This window comes from Haliotis rubra, unplaced genomic scaffold, assembly GCF_003918875.1.
Source record: "Haliotis rubra isolate DU_JTF1 unplaced genomic scaffold, ASM391887v1 Scf774, whole genome shotgun sequence".
Taxonomy (NCBI): Eukaryota; Metazoa; Mollusca; class Gastropoda; order Lepetellida; family Haliotidae; genus Haliotis; species Haliotis rubra.
Window position 1 is genome coordinate 354,820 of NW_025767495.1, and position 25,023 is coordinate 379,842.

At 37.6% G+C, this 25,023-nt stretch overlaps 1 protein-coding gene across 3 annotated transcripts in view; it reads left to right on the forward strand.

Annotated features, from left to right (window-relative positions):
* Positions 1-25,023, forward strand: part of LOC124260762 — a 279,431-nt gene that overhangs the window by 180,286 nt on the left and 74,122 nt on the right. For all 3 annotated transcript variants that reach the window (XM_046695080.1, XM_046695079.1, XM_046695077.1), the window contains one exon: positions 826-937. In XM_046695080.1, the coding sequence (XP_046551036.1) occupies positions 826-937 (112 nt within the window). The remainder of the gene's footprint in view (positions 1-825; positions 938-25,023) is intronic.

The window sequence follows — 25,023 nt, forward strand, 5'->3', positions numbered from 1 at the left end:
GCTACAAGCCATCAAAATCAAAGCTAATTTTATATACCCCATCTGTAAGGCGACCCTGAAAGAAGCACATCATCAGAGCATACATGATCCCTAAATTTGAAATAAATACCTGTTTGTGTCACAATAGTTTCTTTCATACAATGATTGGCCATGTAGAATGTAGCATCATTTTGGTAAAGTTATGAAAATTTAATTTTATTATTGGTTACAGTTTTTGTTAATCTGTAGTTTATTTCAACACACCAATATAAATAGATACATATTTATAGAATATTTATAGATATGTACAGTTATTGTTTTAAGAAACTATACATCTAAAGTTAACTGTTATGCCAAATTTTGTTGGTAAATTTGAGATGATCCCTCTCCTGCTTTCTTCTGATGGCAGAGAATGTTTTGTTTTTTCTGTGTCAGCTGGCTTGGCAATTGTAATCGAGGTGAGAACGGAACCTTTTGACAGATTATAAGTTACCTTACTTCAAAACAGTTATTTCTATTTTGTTGCATTGTATCTATGGCTTCCAATGAATTAGCCACATGAGTGTTCAGAAACCTATACAGTGTTATCTCAATTGTGCATACTGTCAATAAAATTTTGATCAGAACAGCTTAAGTCAACAGCTCTGAAATAATCACTTTCTATTGATAGAGATTGAACTGATTCAGAACTGATTCAACCTCAAGAAACAGTTTATGTGATTACCACTGACACTTTTGTACAATAAAAATTTGGCGGAACCTTTGAAATTGCCTCCATCCATGTTTGAATTTGTGGACCAAGTAGAAAAAGAGCCATATTAATCCCATGTTGCCATTCTTATGTAGGAGGGTCTGAAGACTGATGTGAAGCGCCATCGTCATGATGCACGGCCCCTGATCCTTGAGCTTGACACTTGTGACAAAGCCACTCTCTCCAGACTCAAGTACTTCACCAGAAGTAAGCAGTGTACTATTATATACACGTCTTGAAAAAATATATAACAGTTTTAACACAAAGGACTGTGTCTATAGTAATAACATTTAATTGCACACACACTAAACGAGTACACAGACACATACTCATAACCAACAGAAACACCAAAAGAAAGCAATTGGTTACCTACTTTTATCAGAAAGTAACACCCATACATGTTCTCGTTAATGCAAAAACATGCATGTTTCATGCAAATAAATCTACATCTCATGCACAATATTTTCTACTTGCATATTCTGCATGCAAAGCATTTTGTGTTCTAGGTAGTTACATTTCTGAATTACTACCTTAATTCTAATGATACTGAAATGTAACATATATTCCATTTTGACATGGTAATGTTACCGAAACTTGGAATTGTCAGGTTTATAAATACCTCGCCAGATGGCATGCAAAACTGTGAACCGTGTATGACTTTGTGAAATTCATACCTTATATAGACTGATGGTGTAATTTGAGGCAACACCTGATTGAACATGCTGTAAATGAAACCATTCAAATGAATACATTGAATGAATAACAGTGTTCCCTGGCCTACATGTTCGTCTCTCCAGTTCAGAAAACAATATGCACATGAATCTGTCACAGCAACAGTTCAACAACCAACACCAATTTCAGAGTTGTCAAACTGTTGTTGACAACATGTGTTTGACGTGAAAAAAGCAAGTTTTACAACTTTTACATTTTTATCCCACCCGGCATGTAATGCGGTGGGATATAGTCGTCGCCTCGTCCGTCTGTCCGTCCGTAATCATTTTGTTTCCGGAGCATAACTCAAAGACCGTTTGATATTTTTCAACAAAAATTGGTAGATATGTCAAACATAACCTAAGGTGGTGCCTTTTGCTATTTACAGATTATTGTCATTTTTATTTTTCTCAGTTTCCATGGAAACGTTTTGGACTTAGTCATAAAGAAGGGTGGGCTTCGTTTCCGGGGCATAACTCAAAAACCGTTCAATATTTTTCAACAAGACCTGGTAGATATATCAAACAGATCCTAAAGTAGTGCCTTTTGCTATTTGCAGATTTTTGGCATTTTTATTTTTCCCGGTTTCCATGGAAATGATTCAGACTTAGTCCCAAAAGGAGGGGTGGGTTTCATTTCCGAGCACAACTCAAAAACTTCTTAATATTTTTCAGCAAAACTTGGCAGATATGTGAGGCAGATCCCAAACTCGTGCCTTTTGCTATTTGCAGATTTTTGTCATTTTTATTTTTCTTGGTTTCCATGGAAACGATCCAGACTTAGTCCCAAAAGGGCGGGGTAGGTTTCGTTTCCAGAGCACAACTCAAAAACTTCTTGATATCTTTCAGTAAACTTGGCAGAAATGTGAGGCAGATGCCAAAGTGGTGCCTTTTGCTATTTGCAGATATTTGTCATTTTTTCCATGATTTCCATGGAACGATTTGCACTTAGTCTAAAATCAAGCTGGACTGATTTGTTCAGATGATTTGTTCTTTCAAAGATGTGGGGGCTGGGGGGATATGTCATCTTCTGATGACTCTTGTTAACAATATGTGTTGTCAAACTTTAGTTTGCCGTGTGAAGGCCGCTTAACACACCCAGATGGAACAGCCAGTAGCACACCCAGATGGAACAACAAGTAACACACTGAGATCAAACAACCAGTAACACACCCAGATGAAATGATAATAATAATAAGGACCAGTCACTTCCCACTCGTAATCACCAAAATGTGATTCTTAAACAAAATATCAATATGAAATGTTGACTTTGCAATGAATTTACAGAGACTGTCCAACACCTTGTCAGTGGATGCCCTTCCTTGGCACAAACAGCATATCTTAAGAGACATGATGGCATGGCTCGTTGCTTTTACTACCATCTTCAGCCATGCCTTTGGCTTTGACTCTGAGGTCCATCCATGGTATGACCCTGAACATGTCCAGGGCGTCATGGAAAATGATGCTTTCAAACTTCTGTGAAATAGGCCCATATACAGTCTGAGAAGAATTCCAGCCAACAAACCTGATCTTGTCCTTTTTGATAAAGCCAATGAATATATTTACATCATTGAATTTTCTGTTCTTTTTAACAGCAATGTGATTGGCAAGATTCAGGAAAAGCATGATAAATATGCAGACCTCGCCTTTGAAATGTCTCGCTTGCATCCCAAGTACACTGTCGTCAGACTCCCCATTGTTCTTGGTGCCCTAGGTTTGGTACCTCCTGATCTCTTGGCGCAGATGAGGAGAGTGCCCGGGTTCTCCACCGGGAGCACAGCCCTTCTGACACTCTGGGTAATGCAGAAGGCTGCAGTGTTGGGGAGTCTACATATTATCCAGAAAGTTCTTGGTGGGTTCGACTAGGCAGCGTTTCCTAAGAGAAGTCCCATTCAGCTGTCTGGGCTGCGTGTTGAGAGGACAAGGGCCCTGAGCTGATGATGAGCCTTACAAGCCTGACTGTGCCAGGATCACCCAAACCCTCTCTGCTGCATACTATTTTTAATCTGTCAAACATAATAATAATTAACTATAACCTTGAGGCAACATGGGTCTGTGATGATGACCATGCAATGCATGAGAAAATAACTGGGTCTCACCAGATTGCCTGAAAAGTGTTATAAAAAAGTCCAAATCTAATACAGCTCCAGGGCCTGTTGGCATTCGAAACTGGTTATGGAAACTGTTCCCCTGTGTTCAAACACCATTACATCACTGCTTAAATTCTCTGGTGGACACAGGTGTTGTTCCTCCATGGTTCTGCAAAGGTCGCACAATACTCCTTCCCCAAAAAGGAGACTTGAGTAGTATAGGGAATGGCGGTTCTATTACAGGTCCCCTATAAGCATTATTTTGTCAAACTCCAGCCTCTGTCAGAGTGAAAATTTAGGCATGAATGATGGCGGGCCATCATTCGCCATCCATGCAAAACGTTCCTCTTTCAGAGATAAGATATTGTTAGAAGTATAACGAAAAAATGAACATGCAAGAAAAATTGAGATACCAGAGTTTATCATTGGATTGGTATATGGAATAGTACATAATATGGATTCCTGAGAGCTAAGCATACCGAGAAAGTATTGGTGATAGCGGGAAGAGAGACAGATATTCTGGGTTGTTGCAAGTGGGCAGGGGAAAGATCCAGTAGAGTTGTGTTTAATCCTCTCAATGCTACTGTCGAACCCATTCGACAGGACAGCAGCATAATGACATCCCCAGATAAAACTTGCAATAATTATTCAACAAGTCGGATTTACGTGTCATTTGAATTATGTATGGAGTGCATTAATTCTAAGCTTTCTAAATATATAATCTTCAATTATTTTATGTACCTTAAAACGAAATGCCCGCAAATTAAAAATTTGTTCTCCAAATTTCTCCGCACACAGCCACAAATAACGGCCATTGTTGACTTCGTGCACATCATGTCAACTGGTCCCCAGTCTAATATTTTCTTCATAATGAAATATGTTTTTCAAAATTTGATCAATATTGTTGTTCTTTGGTGAAGAGAAAACACTGAAGTTTCATATTTTCTAAAAATTAATAACTTTCGGTTTAATTAGTTATGAACAAAAACAATCTCAATGTTACATTACCGATTGGATGAAATAAGAACTATCATGGCAACAATGGTAAACAAACAACTCCACATGCATCGTGATACCGAAAAAATTGTGCCATACTTTTGATAGATCCAATTATTTTCGCTGGAATTAATTACATGGTCTGATTCGGTATCTGTTGTTGTCTTTGCAAAAAAATTTATCATATTTATCGAGTTTATAATGATTTTGTTTGATAAACCTTCAGACACTGACTTTGTTGACAGCCATGGGTGACTCGTAAGGGCGTGTCCAAACTCGGGGTTTTTTAGGTGACAAGACACGAAGGGTGTTAGAAAATATGCGTTCAGAATCAGAATCTTAACTCATATACATTCTAAGAAAACTATTCAATACCTAAATAATACAGATCATGAAAAATAATCGAAATATTTGTAATTGTACCCACCCTTGATGAAACCGGAAGCATTTATGGCATGGCACCCGTGGAGGTAAAACATGCACGAGTTGGAAAACGACCTTTGATACATTTCTAAATTGATTCAAAATTCCCGTAAAATCAAAAATCTATGGTAGAATTAACTTATTAAACACCTTCAATGGGTTACTGTTAGCAGTTATCAACTGTAGTTGTCATTTTTTCTTTTGTTGTATATTTTTTCGCCTTAATATTGCCGCCGGTGCGTAGATCTTTATTTTTATAAATTCAAAGTCGTAATGGATCTCATGGTCGATGATTTTCAAATAATGTTCTGACACGGGGAGATATTATGAAATGTCAGTATTGTTTCCGTGGGGTTTTTTTAGTACAAAAGACACAATAGAGTTGGTACTTCATGGGTTTACTGCCATGCTTTTTGGCGACCGGAAAACGTGGACAGGGGCTCGCGCATGCGTGATGCATCAAGCGTAATGCACTAACATAGTGATGCACTAAAGTGATATTTCTACTATCGCAACATCTTCCCTTTTAAACACACCAAAAAAATAAAAATTATTAAAAACTGATAACAGAAATGAGTCCATCTGACTTTCTAAAAATAAAATACAATTCTTATCTTCGATGAAGAGGATAAGAATTTAAAACAATAACAGTCTGTGCATCTCTGCTACTTATTGGGCAACCGACACAACATAGTCTTGGAGGTGTGATGGTAGACGTGACTCACGCCCACTTCTGGTCACTCTGGGTGTCACATCATTACACTTGGGAGTGGATGGTGAAGGAGATAGTGGTCTCTGTGATGTTGGTGGTATCATGGTTTGGACACCGTCTGACTGGATTGCTGGTGCACTAGAAGATTCAACATATGGGAGTGGTACTTTCCTCAGTTGTCATCTGTTTCTTGTTAAGATGTGACCCTTGTCTGTTTCTAGTTCATATGATCGGATGTTCACTTGTTTGCTAATAGTTCCTTTCTTCCATTCCGTATCACCGAGGTGAGCAGGCTGGATACGCACATTGTCTCCTTCATGGAGTGGCATAAGATCTGCAGCATTTCTGTTGTAAAAATGTGCTTGTTTCTGAAGTTTTCGCTTCTTTTCAGTTTTGACAGTACTGTTGATAGCGGGTAGCAACAACTCTGACTTCATCGGCAACAGGGTCTTAGTACGTCTGTTAAACAAAAGTTGGGCTGGTGAGGTGGACATGCCTTCGGTCGGAGTGTTCCTAATGTCTAGAAGTCCAAGATAGGGGTCGGTGTTGGCCTTGGCCGATTTCTGGATAATTTTCTTTGCGGACTCCACTTTTCTGTTTGACTGAGGATACAAAGGAGAACTTGTCACATGATCAAACTCATAGTTTGCTGCTAATTGAGCAAACTCCTTGGAGCTGAATGGAGGACCATTGTCTGATACAATGGTATCTGGAATGCCATGTCATGCCAGGTGAGACTTCAGCTTCCTAATAACACACTTTCCAGTTTTGTCAGAGATCCTGTCAACTTCAAAGAAATCACTGAACTAATCGACTGTAATGACATAGTCATTCTGGTGGCATGTGAACAAGTCGATACCCAGTTTAGACCAAGGTCTATCAGGAACATCATGAGACACCAGTGTCTCTTTTTGTTGTTTTTCTCCAAAAGTTTGGCAGGCATCAAACTTGGTCACATAGTCACTGATCTCAGAATTCATGGTTGGGCCAGTACACACAATCACGGGCCCTTCTTCTGGTTGCCTCTACACCACTGTGAGAGTTGTGAAGACGTTTCAGAATGTCTTTGCACATCGACTTTGGAATGACACATCAATTACCTCGAAACAGGATCCCATCCTGTACTGACAGTTCGTCCTTCACAAGTCAGTATGGATGTGCCAAGTTTGGTACTTCTTGCTTGCAGTTGGGCCACCCAGAATGGGTCAAAGTTGCAACAACCTGGAGAGTTTCATCAAGTGCTGTTTCGCTCTTAATTTTGGTCAATCGATTGTCTGATAATGGGAGATATTCGGCCATGTTGATTTCTTCAATCTCAATATCTAGTGGCTTCTCCTGCTCTGTCAGGTTTGCACGTGACAAGGTATCGGCAAGGTACATCTCCTTACCCTTCTTGTAAGAGATGGTGTAGTCATACCTCTGCAGGGCCAGAAGCATATGTTGCAACCATTTAGGAGCAGAGATCAAAAGCTTTTTGTGAATTGTCTCTAAAGGCTTACGGTCACTTTCAACCTGTACAAATCGGCCATACAAGTACTGATGGAACCGGGTGAACCGAAAGAGAATGCTGAGGAACTCCTTTTCAATTTGAGCATAGTTTTTCTTGGTAGAGGTGGGGGCTGCACTGGCACAAGCGACGGTTTGTCCAGCTTGAAGAAGAGTGGCTCCTAAACCAGTGTCAGAAGCATCACACTGCGATGATATGTCGTCATTGGGGTTGAAGTACTTCAGGACAGGTGCTTCTGTCACAGCTTTCTGAGTGCCTGCAAAAGCTGCGTCATGTTCGTGCGTCCAGTTCCACTCATAGTCTTTTCTTGTTAGTTGTCGCAAAGGTTCACACAAATGTGACAAGTCTTTCAAGATTTTGGAAAGGTAATTAACCATTCCCGAATGACGTGCTGAACACCCTGAACATCCACTGGTTTGGGCATCTGTACAATGGCTTTCACTTTAGAGGGATCTGGTTTGAGTCCTTCAGAAGTCAGCAAGTGACCTATGTAAGAGACTTGAGTCTGCTTCAGTTCTAATTTCTCAGCACTAACTCATTAAGAACGAGAGACTCATATATGGGGCAAAATAATCAGCTCCCCACAGCGAGTGACGTGTTTATGGGGCAGGTAATTAGCAGTTTCTCACAGTGAGAGCCACATATATTCGTCAACAGAAAGCAACTGTTATTCAGCAAGAGACGCACATGTGTGTTGTACTTTAAAAAATTGCACTGTACCTATTATTTCAACCAATTTAGCAGTACTGAGCAAATGTTAGCTTTTCTTACGAGAGATCCCACCTTTAGTATCAATCAGAAGAAGTAATTAAAGTGTTTTGATAACAATTGCTAATCATTATCATAGGCTTGTACAGCGCTTAGCAAATGACCGCATGTCGGTGAGAAAGGGGATTATGATGTTTTTACAGAGGTAAGTTCCTGGTACTCTTCCTTGGGAATGGATACTAAAATACTTCGTATGCACCTTGATTGAATTATATTTCCTTCAACTACCTAATAAATAGGAAACAATATACGAAATTTCAAGGACATACAAAGAATTCAAACACAATAGAATAGTTTTAATTTACTTTTTAGGCATCATTACGTTGTCATGTTTCATATACTGAAACATAATGTATAAACACAAGTAATTATACATCCAAGCTCATAGATTAAACATAATTGAACTTACTAATTTGAAGTTTACTGAATTGTAACTAGTTGTTTTCCATAATCTAAAGTTCGTAATGTTACCTAAGCGAATATAAAGTGATAAGTCGCACCTTTGCATCAAATACATATATACATGTCAGTGTTATTACAACAATGAAATGTTTTACTACGTTTGTTACAAAAGACAGTGAGTTGGTAATTCAAAACATTGTCACACATGGACAGAAGTAATATCATAAGTTATTACATGTAAGCCATACAAAGGTATTTCAAGCATTATTGTTCAAGCTGTTGAAAGTTTCATGTTGATTTGAATTGTCAGTTTTCTATGCAATTTACATGAGCATTCTGTAAAACGTTTGTATTTGATCTGTGTAATTATCAAATCCGGTGCAATTATCACGTGTATCAATCAACTCAGTCTCTATTGATCAATTGTCAATAAAAGCTGGATAGTATATCAGTTACGGTATCGATACACATGCGTATAATCATTCAAGCAGATTACAGTAATGAGATAATTGAACGCCTCTTTCGACCTTGAAATAACAGCCTCCGGTGGAATGCATATGTAGTTACGTCCTTGTTGAAAGGTTTGTCCCGTGACAAGTGTAAAATAAACAGATGCTGTTATATCATTGGACATCTTGCTTTATGGAGTCACCCCTCTCTGTGATGTTTATACATGCATGCACATCTGTAATCTTATGAACCTCGTTTGCATTCAGTAAAGATATAGGCACGCCCACCTTCATAAATATTGGGGGTGGGGTGTCAACTGCAAGTTTATACACTATAATAATTCAGTATACTGTCACCTCGTGAATTCTGTAATGCGTGTACTCTAGTTTGGATAGTCATTCAGTATCAAGGTAAAGATTATATTTACATGTACAGCAAACCATTATGTTTTATGTACTAGTTGTGTGCATAAAATGTATATGAAAATTAATACTACCTCTACTCAGTGGTTGGATTTCAATCAAATAAGCTTTGTTTTACTTATCGAAAAACACTAAAATGAGGACAAATAAACTCGCCAAAGTGACTATCTACTCCTATTTGTCTTATGTGTATATTTCATACATCGTTACCAGTGTGTATGTTTACAATACACAAACTGTTACATGATAGCTTGAGTTGATAAAGCCGAAACCCAGCATATCGACTGGTCAAGGATATAGCCAATAACCAATCTCTATCCAAGCTGCTGAGTGACCAAACGTGCTCTTCAGAAATTTTCGCCACGCCCGTCACCTGTCCTTTCCTGTGTGACAGGTATCTCATGATACGATTGGTCGCAGATAACATATGACCAGCCACTATACTGAACAGTTGAGATACCAGTGTGTATGTTTACAATACACAAACTGTTACATGATAGCTTGAGTTGATAAACCCGAAACCCAGCATATCGACTGGTCAAGGATATAGCCAATAACCAATCTCTATCCAAGCTGCTGAGTGACCAAACGTGCTCTTCAGAAATTTCGCCCACGCCCCGTCACCTGTCCTTTCCTGTGTGACAGGTATCTCATGATACTGATTGGTCGAGATAACATATGACCAGCCACTACATTGAACAGTTGAGATACCGAACCTTCTATTTGGGAAATTTGATGACTTCCCTATCACTGACTCTTTGTTTTATGTCTGACTGACTGACTGAGTTTAGTTTTACGCCGCTTTTAGCAATATTCCAGCAATATCACGGCGGGTTTTATGTCTATGCAAGGAATATGTAGTATACTTTTTGTATATGTATGTTTGTATGGTCAAGTATGTTTTCTGCATTAAATCTGTGTGAAATAAAGTGCAATGCTATGAATGTGCTTTGTGCTAGTCACAGACTAGCATTATAGTACTTTCATTAAAATAATTCGTAAACACTAGAAATGTATCGGCAAACCGCTATTTTTGTCGAAGCTTATAAAGTATGAAAGTAAATTCTTCTTTACAGTATGTCATTGTCATAGATGTTTTGTAAATTTAAACCTCACACAATGATATAAGAGAGAGAATTTGTTAACGTGTGTCTCATCTGTTACATACAAAGAATACATGTGTATGCATATTGTGATAAAATATAAATGTACAAGCTGACAAAAGGTCTACAAGAGAAACTTGCAATAAAATTACATAAAGCTTGCAATACACGACATGTATTCACACCTGATTTCTTTCAACATATATCTTTATGACACATTTAAACAATCAGGACTTGTTTGTACGACCAGACAGTTTCCTGTGATCCCCGAAACCTGCCAGGGAAATCAGGTGTGACTAGCACTAATTAGTCTCGGCACAGAGAGTGGGCAATCAGAGAGGGCTTCCAGGTGTTGAGTAGTGATGGGGCTCTCGGGCTTAATGAGTTAAGTCATTGCCTTTCTCCTTGCATCTGTCCATAAGCTTGATGAACCTTTCTTCATGATTGATCAAGGCTTCTTCCACAGTTTTACCTTCTCCAATGATCAAGACATCATCTGTTACCCTAAAGGTTCCGGGCAGATCTTCGAGAGCCTGATCCAATCGCTGTTGATATAGTTCAGGTGCTGGTGATACACCAAAGGGTAGACGCAACCAATGGTAGCGACCATACGGTGTTCCAAATGTGGTGAGATAACTTGATTCCTCATCTAGACTGACATGCCAAAACCCATTCTTTAAGTCACACTTTGAGAACACCTGGGCTTCTGCAAGATCTGGAAGGATATCTTCCATGACAGGTAATGGGTAATGGCTTCTTTTCAGAGCTTTGTTTATAGGTTTTGGATCTTTGCAGATCCTGAGTTTTCCAGATGGCTTCTTCACTATCAGCAAACTGGAGACCCAGTCTGTTGGGGCATCAACTGTAGTGATGATACCTTGTTTTTCAAGTCTATTCAGTTCAGTCTTTAGGTTATGTTTTAGAGCATGAGGAATCCGACGTAGAGGTTACTTCACTGGTGTGACATTTGGATCAATTTCCAACTTCTGGCTACCTTCCAGGGTACCAACTTCTCCATTGAAGACTTGTGGGTATTTCCGAAAGATTTCTTCTTTCGAGAGTCCCTTTGGAGAGGATGCTGGAGTAGATACAGATGCCTGGTTCTTAATGGTTGGTGCAGTGATTTCATATATGTTTTTAAACAGTACCTTGATCAGTTTCATCTGTTCCGCTGATCTTGATCCTGTGAGTGGAGTCCTGTCATCTGCTGCCACCATAAACTCTCCTCTGTATCGTTTGGAGTTCTTAGGATTCACAAGCTTGAGGCTACTTTCATTGTACATCTTGAGTCTAACAGGAGCGTTTCTTATCTTGCAGCTTCCAGGAACATCTTTCTTGGATATGATATTGCATGTGGCCCCGCAATCTGTCTGAAATCTGACAGGATTGTTCTCAAGTTTCAGGGTGTCATAAATCTTCGTAGGGTACTCTGTCTCCACACTGTTAATGTGTTGAGTGTCAGTGTGATCAATAAGGAGTAGTTCTTCCTCTGAATCATCAAGAGAGTCCTCCTCAACATAATGAACACGTCCTCTATAACGTTTAGGCTTCCATTTCTTTGGTGCCTTGCACATGTTTGCAAAATGTCCAGTTTGGTCACAGTTCAGACATTTCTTCTCAAATGCTGGACAACTTTCACGTTGTTGGGGATGCTTATGACCACAATACATGCAGTTGTATTTGAGACTTGTTTTACCCTTTGGGTTTGACTGAGTGTTTATGCACAGCATGTACCTGATGTCCTCTTTCTCACTCATAGCTCTAACTTGTGCTGCAGTAGATTCTGCTGCTCGACATATATCAATGCACCATTTCTGTGTCAATTTAGATTCCTGGAGAAGCTTTCTTCTAGTAGCATTGTCATTGATTCCACAAACAATTTGATCCCTAATTAGATCGTTCTGGAGATCATGAAAGTCACATGTGGAGGCCATGGTTCTCAGCTTGTTAGCATATGAATCTATGTTTTCACCCTCTTGTTGCATACAGTTATTAAAGGTGTATCTCTCATATATGACATTAGTCTCTCCCATACAGTGTCTCTCCATGAGAGTCAGAACAACATCCATATCTTTCCTGTCATTTTCTGACTCAAATGGTAAACCATTGAGAACTTCTAGAGCTTCTGGGCCAATATAGGTTACGAAAGCTGCTAACCAATATTAATGGTTCTTCTGATCAATTCTTGATATTGTTTCAAAAGAGTCCCACACTTGTTTCCATAATTTCAAGTTATGAGCCAAATTCCCTTCATTTCAAGTCTAGGAGGAGCGGGGATACTCCCTTGAAAGGGTATAGTAGGAACAACGGGTGGAGGATCCCCTTGCTCACCTTCGTTAGACATGTTGACAACTGACAGTGACAGGACCTGATTCTGAGACTAGCGGCGTGTCACAAGTGAAGAACGTTTGGCGAGCGAGAGCGTGCCTTTGAAGAATATTAAGACAAATAGGGAAGGGAGTCAAGTAAACGAGCATGTGCCTGTAACTCTGTCACATCTGCATCCCACTTCTGACACCATGTTTCCATGAGGTTTGTATAGTACAAAAGACACAATAGAGTTAGTACTTCATGGGTTTACTGCCATGCTTTTTGGCGACAGGAAAACGTGGACAGACGCTCGCGCATGCGTGATGCATCGAGCGTAATGCACTAACATAGTGATACACTTAAGTGATATTTCTACTATCGCAACAAGTATGTCATAATAATAACATAATATTGATATGTGTCTATCGTCACAAGAAGGACAATTCTGATGATTGAAGATGTTATGCATGAATTCTTTTTCCTTTTCACAGAAACGGATGAAACCAGATCTAGTGTAAGAATGTGATGTAAATGGATTTCTTAAAAATTGGAATGACGGGATAAAAATAGTCATCGTCTACAGGTGTGAATGCATTTCACTCAAAATCGGTATTTATTTTAGACATTAAAACAGCTAAACAGCACATATTTTGTTCTCCAAGTAGGAGGAAAATTGAAATACCTCTTTTGCCTCAAAAAGCAGAGCTTTCAAAGTTTTAATTCTACCTAATTTCACATTGTTTGACGTGTGTCCATTTAAAAAAAAAACCTACTGGTCAAGTGACCCAGTACATGGCTCGATTTAGCATTTAGAATTTGCACTGGTGCAATCTAAAACTGCAAAATGTAACCTCATATTTATACCTACTTGCACACTGTGAATGTTCATATATTGCTGTTAAAAAACCCCAGACTTCATATAGGAAACAGACTGATGACCCACACTGGCTTGGAGCAATGATTACACTGACAGTGATTGAAAGAATGACCCTTGTTTTCATGTCATGAAATTTTATAACGTAATATAAAATTATCATACCAGATCCAGAATAATTTTGTTGTAATGAAGCTGTGAATCAGCAATATCAAAGCCACAAGTAATAGATAATTATATATTGAGCTGGAGGTGCAAACTGTTTTTGTCTGAGGCAACAAGGTAATCATGTAAGGTGGCACCAGGGACATATAGGTTTCCTTTCCTAAAATCGAGCCCTGCAATAAATGATTTTTTTGTTGTCCAGTTTGGAGCTAATTCATTGAGATTTTAATTTGTTTTTTTATTGCTATATATATGTGGCAAAGAAAATATCAATTACATACAGACCCTAAGTGAAAGAGTGCTCAGGTTTTGGCATTTTTTAATTCAAAGAAGACTGTTCTTGACATTTTTTGTTTTATGATGGCAGAGGCAATTTTACATACTGTAGTAATAGGAGTATATCACTATGAGACACTTCAGCAAACAACAACATTCCTTGTAAGTTCAGTAGACTAATTTCACATTATGTCATTGCTCCAAAACCCAGGAAAAGATCCTAAGGTAAGATCATTTCTATTTACATTAATTTTAGCAGAATATGAGGCCTGTTGACTTTCATCAGAGACAATATAATTTAATACATGTATGTGGTCTCTGTTTTCATCAAATGATAACATTTTCTGATAAATATACTGTTACTGCAACAGCAGAAATGACACTAGTTATTTGTGATTGAAAATATTTCACAAAACAAAGAAGTACTGTTGAAAACAAATAGTTCATCACCCATCTGTATTTAGAATAGAATAGAATAGAATAGAATAGAATAGAATAGAATAGAATAATAGAATAATACTTTTCAGGAATTTGTGTTACATTAGCAGAGCTACTGACACATTAGAGAGATACCAAACATATTTACATAAATTCTTTGATTTAGGTATCTTCACATTTGTTTAAGAGAGATATGGTACTTGGAATAAAGGATGTACGGGCTCTCTTAGTTTTCACAATTAGGGAGAAAGGGAGAAGGTTGTATTCCGAATTTAAGTAGTGAGTACGGTCAGATATGATTTTGACAGCTTGGTTCACGATTTGCCGCTCATATATTGATGATAAACATTCAAATCTGACTCCAGCGATTGAGGTATATTTTAGCAAGATATTGTATAGAAACAAAATACACAAAATAATATGAAATATCTATCCATATATTTTATGGTATACTTGTAGTAAATAATTATGGAAAATTGTTAGTTTTCCACATCACTGAAAGACAGTAATTGAAAATTGGTTACTTACACTTTGCTAATGCATTGATAGATCTTTAGTGTCTTTACCCATCACCATTTGGGAGAGATAAATACTAATCATATTATTAATAACAATTAACATATGAAAATACATGAAAATGTTTAAAGTTGTAACCAGCTGTGAAACATTAAGCATTACAAACATATCATCAGTATTCACCAAGCATTTTAATTTATTGCATAAATTTATATGTAATTCAAATTGTTCTGAAGTGAGACTATAAATTTGGCATACACATATTATGAACACATAATTGATTAAATCATCCCTAATTTCACGTGAAATAAAATTGATACTATATTTTAGTATATAATATAATACATATGTATCATGCATCATATTTTGTCACAATAAGAAGAGCATGAATGTTATTTTGAAACACAAATTTTGTCACGCCCATTTCCGCGCACCTGTTGTTGAGGCCGATGTTTGTAAACGTTGCGCCGAACAAAGTAAAAAAACCAAACAAACTAGCATCAACATGCCTAACGATTATATGTTTCTTATCCGCATATTCAGTGTAGAATAAAGTGGTGGTCCTAATATCAAATGTTCAAATAAAAGATACTGAGAAACTTGCATGTGGAGTGTTGATCGACTACTGTTTCCGGGTCACGGGAGCATACAAGGTCAAACTGGTTTCGTGATATGCCAATTATATAGTCAAAAACACAATGAGTTTTTTCCTATGAGCTATGATTAACTCATTAAGCCCGAGAGCCACCTCACTACTCAACACCTGGAACCCCTCGCTGATTGCCCGACTTGCTGTGCCGAGACTAATTAGTGCTAATCACACCTGATTTCCCTGGCAGGTTTCGGGGATGACAGGAAACTGTCTAGTTGTACAAACAAGTCCTGATTGTTTAATTGTGTCGTAAAAATATATGTTGAAGGAAATCAGGTGTGAATACATATCGTGTATTACAAAGTTTTATGTAATTTTATTGCAAGTTTCTCTTGTAGACCTTTGTCAGCTTGTACATTTATATTTTATCACAATATGCATGTATTCTTTGTATGTAACAGATGAGACGCACATAAACAAATTCTTTCTCTCTTATCAGTGTGTGAGGTTTAAATTTACAAAACATCTATGACAATGACATACTGTAAAGAAGAATTTACTTTCATACTTTATAAGCTTCAATGGAAATAGCGTTTTTGCTTTAACATTTCTAGCGTATACGAATTATTTTAATGAAAGTACTATTACACAAGTCTGTGACTAACATAGAGCACATTCATAGCTTGGCACTTTGTTTCATCTAGATTTAATGCAGAAAACATACGTGACCATACAAACATACATATAAAAAATGTATACTACATATTCCTTGCATAGACATAAAACAAAGAGTCACTTGATAGGGCGTTGTAATATGATCTCATTTCGTTTTAAAGTTATCAGTGGTTATGTTTCGTTTTATAGTGAATTATGATTTGGGGAATGTTTCGTTCTGGCTCTAGTGGTATCGCCATATTGTCAATATGAACAAGCTGACGGATTAAAAAGTATGGACCACGCTCTATCTGTTTTATATGGAGATTATTACATGGTGGCAGAGGTGAGATCAGGCCTACGCATCACCCACTAAATTTCGCTCATGATTGTGTGACATGTCTCGGACGGAGTCAATGTACCAGTCGGCGTGCTGTTTCGACCACGCCATGAGGACTGACAACGTACTTTGTGCAGTGTAATATTGAAGCGCACATAAAATCACTATGGCGGAGTCAGTGCCATCACCTTGCATGGACTGGTCACACCCAGACAGGGTCAGGCATTTAAAGACTTTAAACAAACGAGTGAACTTTGGTTCAAAATTAAAGGTACCAAGCCAGAAGATCAGCATAGCTACATCATCTTATGGTCTGGCAAGGAAGGTCTTAGGATGTTTAACACTTGGAATCTCTCTGAAGAAAACTTAAAAAATCCTAAGAATTTGTGGGATAAATTCTCTTCCCAAATTGAGCCATCTGAAAATTTCAGAATTCACAGACTGGAATTTCTTCATTACAAACAAAAAGTAAGTGAGACTATTGATGACTTTGTCACAAGGTGTAAGGCGAAAGCTATGAAGTGTCTGTTTAAAGACAATGATGCAATGGAGGAGAGAATGATTGAGGTTCTCATTGCTGGTGTACCGTACCCAGAGGTGCAGAAAACACTATTAGGACGTGATGAAAAGTTAACCCTCCAAGAGGCCATTGATATTGGAAGGCGGCATGAGGCAAGCGTTAATCACATGTCACAGTTCAAGAAACTCCAAATGGCAATGTCTTAAGAAGAAACAGGCACCATTTGTGAGAGATGCTGGGAACACCCAGAAAAGTGAGGTTTGCACTAGATGAACACTCCAGTGAGACTTCTCAGTCAGTCAGGTCTGATGAGGACAATCAACATGCTGATGGATGCACTGGAGACAGTGTACTGACCACTAGGAACATTGATAGTGAACAATATTGCACTAGGGGTGGTAGAATGGTCAAGAAACCAGATAGATTTATTGAGCAATATTGAAATATGATAACTGATTTAAATCTTTTAACAGTTCAGGATATTCAGCAGAAGTGATAATCATTGTGTTTAAGGTTAAGCTCAGTTGTGGAGTATTGCTAGTGTGAAAGAGTTAGTGTGTGAGTAATGCAAGAATTTGCAGTTTAATTCCAGAAGCTTTATTTATTGTAATTTTTTATGTCAGAATAACTAGTATTGTGAAACAGTGGTGAAATTAGAAAGTGATATTGTTGTAGTGGATATGAACTGATTCAAGACCATTCAGTCACATTATAGTTTGATAATTGAACACCAGAATGTACAAGATGTGTTATTTAGTAAATTCCTTTTCTTCAAAAGAAGGGGGATGTAATATGATCTCATTTCGTTTTAAAGTTATCAGTGGTTATGTTTCGTTTTATAGTGAATTATGATTTGGGGAATGTTTCGTTCTGGCTCTAGTGGTATCGCCATATTGTCAATATGAACAAGCTGACAGATTAAAAAGTATGGACCACGCTCTATCTGTTTTATATGGAGATTATTACAGGCGTCATCAAATTTCCCGAATAGAACGTTCGGTATCTCAACTGTTCAATATAGTGGCTGGTCATATGTTATCTGTGACCAATCGTATCATGAGATACCTGTCACAGAGGAAAGGACAGGTGATGGGGCGTGGGGGGAAATTTCTGAAGAGCACGTTTGGTCACTCAACAGCTTGGATAGAGATTGATTATTGGCTATATCGTTGACCAGTCGATATGCTGGGTTTCGGCTTTATCAACTCAAGCTATCATGTAACAGTTTGTGTGTTGTAAACATACACACTGGTAACGATGTATGAAATATACAAATAAGACAAATAGGAGTAGATAGAGACTTTGGTGAGTTTATTTGACCTCATTTTAGTGTTTTTCGATAAGTAAAACAAAGCGATTGAAATCCAACCATTGAGTAGAGATAGTATTTACTTTCATATACATTTTATGCACACAACTAGTACATAAAACATTATGGTTTGCTGTACATGTAAATATAATCTTTACCTTGATACGAATGAATAACCAAGCTAAAGTACACGTATTACAGAATTCATGAAATGACAGTATACTGAATTATTATAGTGTATAAACTTGCAGTTCACCCCCCCACCCCCCCAATATTTATGAAGGTGGGCATGCCTATATTTATACTGAATGCAAACGAGGTTCATAAGATTACAGATGTGCATGCATGCATAAACATTACAGAGAGGGGCATGACACCATAAAGCAAGTTGTCGAATGATATAACAGCGCATCTGTTTATTTAACACTTATCAAGGGACAAACCTTTCAACAAGGACATAACTACATATGCATTCTACCGGAGGCTGTTATTTCAAGGTCAAAAGAGGTGTTCAATTATCTCATTACTGTAATCTGCTTGAATGATTATGCGTATGTGTATCGATACTGTAACTGATATACTATCCAGCTTTTATTGACAATGGATCAATGGAGACTGAGTTCATTGATACACGTGATAATATATTCGATGCAAAGGCGTGACTTATCACTTATATTCGATTAGGTAACATTATCAACTTTAGATTATGGAAAATAACTAGTTACAATTCAGTAAGCTTCAAATTAGTAAGTTAAATTATGCCTAATCTATTCGAGCTTAGATGTATAATTATTTGTGTTTATACATTATGTTTCAGTATATGAAACATGACAACATAATAATGCCTAAAAAGTAAATTCAAACTATTCTATTGTGTTTGAATTCTTTGTATGTCCTTGAAAATTCGTATATTGTTTCCTATTTATTAGGTAGTTGAAGAAATAATCTTCAGTAACCTCTAAGCCATTACATCTAATTCAATCAATGTGCATACAAAGTATTTTAGTATCCACTCCCAATGAAGAGTACCAGACACTTACCTCTGTAAAAACATCATAATCCCCTTTCTCGACGACATGTGTTCATTTGCCAAACGCTGTACAAGCCTATGATGATGATTAGCAATTGTTATCAAAACACTTTAAATACTTCTTCTGATTGACACTAAAGGTTGCATCTCTCGTAAGAAAAGCTAATATTTGCTCAGTACTACTAAATTGGTTGAAATAATAGGTACAGTGCGATTTTTAAAAGTACGACACACATTTGCATCTCTGGCTGAATAAGAGTTGCTTTCTGTTGATGAATACATGTGGCTCTCGCTGTGACAAAATGCTAATTACCTACCCTATAAACACGTCACTCGCTGTGAGGAGCTGATTATTTTGCCCCATATATGCGTCTCTCGGCCTTAATGAGTTAATCAGTCTAAATAGTGATTTGTGTTAAATTTGGGTTTGCCAGGCGAAATATCTCCAAATTTACTGTTAGTATTCAATAACGAAAGATTTTTACCAGACAACCCTTGTCTGTGACTTTCGCATCCGGTGACCTTTGCACTTTCCAGAAAACAAGTTTCGTTTCTCTCTGGTCATATTAAACTGAAAATGATAAATGAAACACTTGTAGAATGAGAAATGCTTCAACTTTTGCCAGGGCTTATACATGTAAGTCCTGTAAGCTTTGTTCTTATCAAAAAAGCAATATTTTATGTTGGGGTTGGACGACACGCCATGTTTGTTTTTCAAACGTGTAACACGGTGCAACACTGGTTTTCTGTGGGCTTGTGTCGAAAATAATGAACCATAACACTTGAAATTAGGACTCATGAATATTCATAAATCATGTGTTTTATTCTGCAATTTTCATGACATGACACATTGAAGTAAGCGTAATAGTGTCATTTGAATAAAATATGTGATGGCATCGAAAATACGATTTGTTTACGACAAACGTTTTCGATTATTTTTTTTCAGAAATGTTTTTTAATTTGTCATCGTGCTGATAATTGCAGATACAAATATACGAATTTGAAGTCAGATAATTATGAGATATCGGAAATACAAATATTGAAATCGGTTTGCGCTAATTTAACAATTTATTCAGGTTCCTTTTATGAAACGCATTGTACTGTCAATCAAGTAATTCAGGAAAAATTACATTATTTATGTTTGCTTTGTCATTAACCTCTGCATATTTGAAATTATCGGGATATTTTTTGATAATAATGTTTATTTTTCTATCTAGTATTAATGTGCCAAATATCTTTGTAGTTGTCCCTTATTTAATGATACACCGACTGTTAGAAAACACCCACCCTTTTTACAAAGCCTTATGCTGAAATTAATTCAGCAGGCTAAAGGTTAAGGATGGGACTGTTGTTTGGGCCAACCAGAGATTGGAGCTTGTGTTAAAAGAGAAGTCTCACTATGCAGAATCGTTCGTGGACAGGGAACAAAAATTAGCTGGATAACGAGAGACATGGGCAGGTTCAACACCGGATTTAGAGTTCGCGTAGAACCAGCTTGAACTTTCAAGAAGACAGAAAGACCGTAACTTGGCATCCAACCACTTTAACGGTTTTACTGAAACCATCAGATTATTGTATGGATTTACATTGATATCTAGGAAACAGTTCAGCATCAATCTCCTATGATCTCTTTGGTTTTGGAAAGGAACATTTGCCTGACCTGTTCACTGCTCTGTTCTATGAGTAGTAGTACGATGGGTGTTCTGCTGCTGTTTGTGTTGTTAGGGTTATTTGTGTCTGAATCCCCTCCCATCGATGGTAAAAAATTGGTGTGTTGGATGGCGGACCATCATTGGATGCGTCTTTTTAGTATACTTGAGTTTTGGATTGAATGAAAAAAACAAAAATGATTCTTCAACAGAAGGGATTCAAACGCCAAAACTCTGTCTTCGGATTCACGGGTGTTCCCTTTACACCAGCAGATTTGGTCTACCAGTGACAGTGCATTAAAGCTATATATAGCTCATACGCCTTACAAGCTGATGAAAGCCGATATTAAAATAATGGATTGTGGCTTCTAAAATGTTGTTCAGGGTCCATCACCGCATTCATCATGATCAGCGTGGTCGAGACTACCTACGGGCATCGTGTTTGTATTTTATTAGACCTTTATTCGAGGTAAAAAAGCCATCAAACGTTTCTCGAAGTGAGCGACCTCATTTTTAAAGTTTGAAGCGGAAATGGAATTTGTCATAAAACTGGTTCCAGACTCCCTTTGCGCTACTTTAGACGGAGCCCAGCTTAGGTATATAAATAGCTCATACGTCTTAGAAGCTGATGAAACCCGATTCTAAAATAATGGCTTGTGGCTTCTAAAATGTTGTTCAGGGTCCATCAACGCATTCATCATGATCAGCGTGGTCGAGACTACCTACGGGCATCGTGTTTTTATTTTATTAGACCTTTATTCGAGGTAAAAAAGCCATCAAACGTTTCTCGAAGTGAGCGACCTCATTTTTAAAGTTTGAAGCGGAAGTGGAATTTGTCATAAAACTGGTTCCAGACTCACTTTGCGCTCCTATAGACGGAGCCCAGCTTAGGAGGATGATACAATTCTCAGCATAGGCACTAAGTTTTAAACACTCAGTCTTCAGGTCCCCCTGTGGCTCAGTCGATGACTGCGGGTACGATCAAGGTGCAGAGTTGAGCATCTCTGTTACTGAGGTTCGAAGCCTACCGTTCACCACTGAATCACTTTGGCAACAAAACAGGAGCTCTTGGGAAGAGCGCAGTCGACCACAACCCCATGAGAGAACAACAGTGCACCACCAACACCAACAAACAATATTTCTCCCTCAGTGGGTTGTGGCCTCAGAGGGCTTTTGCTATTTTATCATTTGAACTTTTTTTATTTAATTATTTATTTTAAACATAGTAAAATGTTATCAGAAAATACTAGTTTTGTCTCCCTTGACGTTTTTTTTATTTATTTTTTAATTCTATTAAAAAATATAATTGGTTAGCTGTGGTAGATATCACGCCAGCTTCACTGAGCCAGCTTGGCTATGTTATGTTGATATCGAGGAAACAGTTCAACATTAATCTTATATGAGATCTTTGTTCTTTTCCGAGTTTTGGTTCTAATCTCCTGTTTCATTCTGTGATATTTGGAGATTTCAGACATCACCAAACGAAACTCTACCTCGGAGATATTACTGTCCGTGAGCGCTTTTGATACGTGATCGTCGATCGTGTTCAGCTTGGCTTCGGCTAGAACCCTGATCTCGTTGTGCTTCAGCGCTTTATGTTGCAACTGACGTGAAATGAATTTAAGAGGTGAGGGAATGGTGATGTTGAACAACCAGTCAGGCTCTTTGAAGTCTGCCAGTGACACCCGCTCGTACACGTTGTCGTTTAAGTGCAGGACGTACAAGGCGTTTTCCTCGCAAGGCAGATCGAATCCCTCCGTGTCCCTGAGATCGCCGAGCGTGATGTTGGGATGGCGGCTCATTGTATATATATGTTACGAAATAGTTTCCAATTGGTTTTCGGATAATTTCTTGGACGTGCACTTCAAATCCATAAGATGTATGTTTTCCGGCGGGAAAATTTAGTGAGTGATATCGTGTCTTCCACGGTCACAATGACTCCCTGCTGACTGGTGTAGGCATTCACGTTCACCCGCACGTAACCGGGAGCAAATGTAGTATTGTTGTTGTTGGGTCCACTGGAGTTTGATCCCTTTGATGATTTCGACGTCGTGCACTGACGGTGGTTCGCCGAGGTTGACTTGGATATACAGCGTGGAATTCGCCGACAGATTTTCCAGTATGTCGGTCACATCATTGAATTCAGACACCAGCTGCAAACCCACATTTTGCGTCCCAGGTTTGCTCGATAGCGTGTGGGCTATTCCACTCAACAGTGGGCTGACAATCACGCTGCGTCTTTTCCTATGAAAATTGACTTTAAGAATATTCAAATGCTGACACTTTCATGTTGGCAATGTATGATCATTTAAATTTTCCCTTGTATAGTACAATTTCTAAAATTTGAAAAACTCCTATAGAAATACTTGTGACTCAAGTTAAGTCAAAGGCCTCAAGCATTATCAACAATGAAACCATCAAATATCAATTCTCGATCTCATCTAGTGAGTCGGTCATTTATGAATTAAATTTCAACTTCTTAATCATTCCTGTATTACCTTACCCCATTAGTGACATGTGCACATACCTGACTGTTGGTGAATCTGGAAACAAATAAATATTCTGAGCTTTATCCAATCTTAAAAATACTTCTGTTGGTACTAATATAAGAAACTACTGGCCTCCAACCTTCTAACCTCTTACCAGGGAATGATAGTGGATATCAAGATATCTTTTCATCTATAGTTTTCCATGCCCAATTATATTTGTTACTCTTTGTTCCTGGATAAACCCTATGGATGGTCTCAAAATTAATAAAACAATCAAATACATTTTTTGTAATCTATCAATGCATTTCATTGTCTAGAATGATAGATTACACAATTACCATATCAAAACTGAATCTTTACTTACATATTTATTTCCCATTTCTCTAAAACTCTTAATTTGTCATGAATATTTTATAACTCCAACAGTTCTTAATATTGCTAGTATTGTTGTGCATGAGATGACAAATGATGTTGGAAAAAGAGTAGAGTTTATCCACACATAAAAATTGCATTGGTGATTGCAAACAATTGTGAAATATTATGAATTCCTCAAGGTGAAACCAATTTATCCAAATTTCTGGAACACTTTCACAAACATAAAATTTAACTACATTTATATTAAAACCATTTACAATCAGATGTAGTTTACAGTTAATTCATATACAAAATCAATTTGTTAGAGTAACCTCCGAACATTGATGTCTTTTTTATATGAAAGTTTTGTGTTTACAATAACAAATATTTTCAATATACACATATTTGGGTTCCCTCTGTCATTATGTGTGGCTGATGTTTGTTATGAAGTCCTGATGCAATGCCAATTATGTCATTGTGAAACTTTATACACTTTAAATATTATACATTCATACTTCGTACCCCCAATTCTGACTTTAGGATTTTTTGGTACTATATGTTACGCATGTTACACATTGGACAAAAGGATTGTCCACACAAATGTATTGTTCATTCTTTGTACTGATTTATTCACTACTGTTAACCAGACAGGTTATTAGGGTTTCAGTTTGTGTACATAATTTAACAGTTCAGCGAAAACACACCTGACAACAACTTACTTGGCTTCGAGCATGCAAAAAGCATGCGTTTTCGCCACGTGTGGAGTTCGAAGTGAAATTGTAGTTAGTTTGTTTCGATATGTTGATAAGGCAGCACGCCTTGAGATAGTTCATTAGTAACCATTTGGGTGTTAGATTGTTTGACAGAGGTTTAGTGTAATAGAAAGTTAGGAATGTAAGATATTGTAAAGGTAATACAAGGTAAATTAAAACAAGTATTAGATTCTGATTTAGTGGTTTTATTTTGATATCACAACTAGTACAGTTCCTGCTGACCACGCATGTATACCGAAGAATGGAAGATTGACTGACATTCTTCGGTATAGTATAATCTATCTGGCGTCAGTGGTCAAATATAAAATGCAGTTAGACAAACTGAATACGATGAGCAGAAGACCAAGAGAATAATCTACAAGCTCAACACATTGTTTTGAGAAAAACGTAAGGTTTGATTGAACGTGCGTTAAAATAGTCG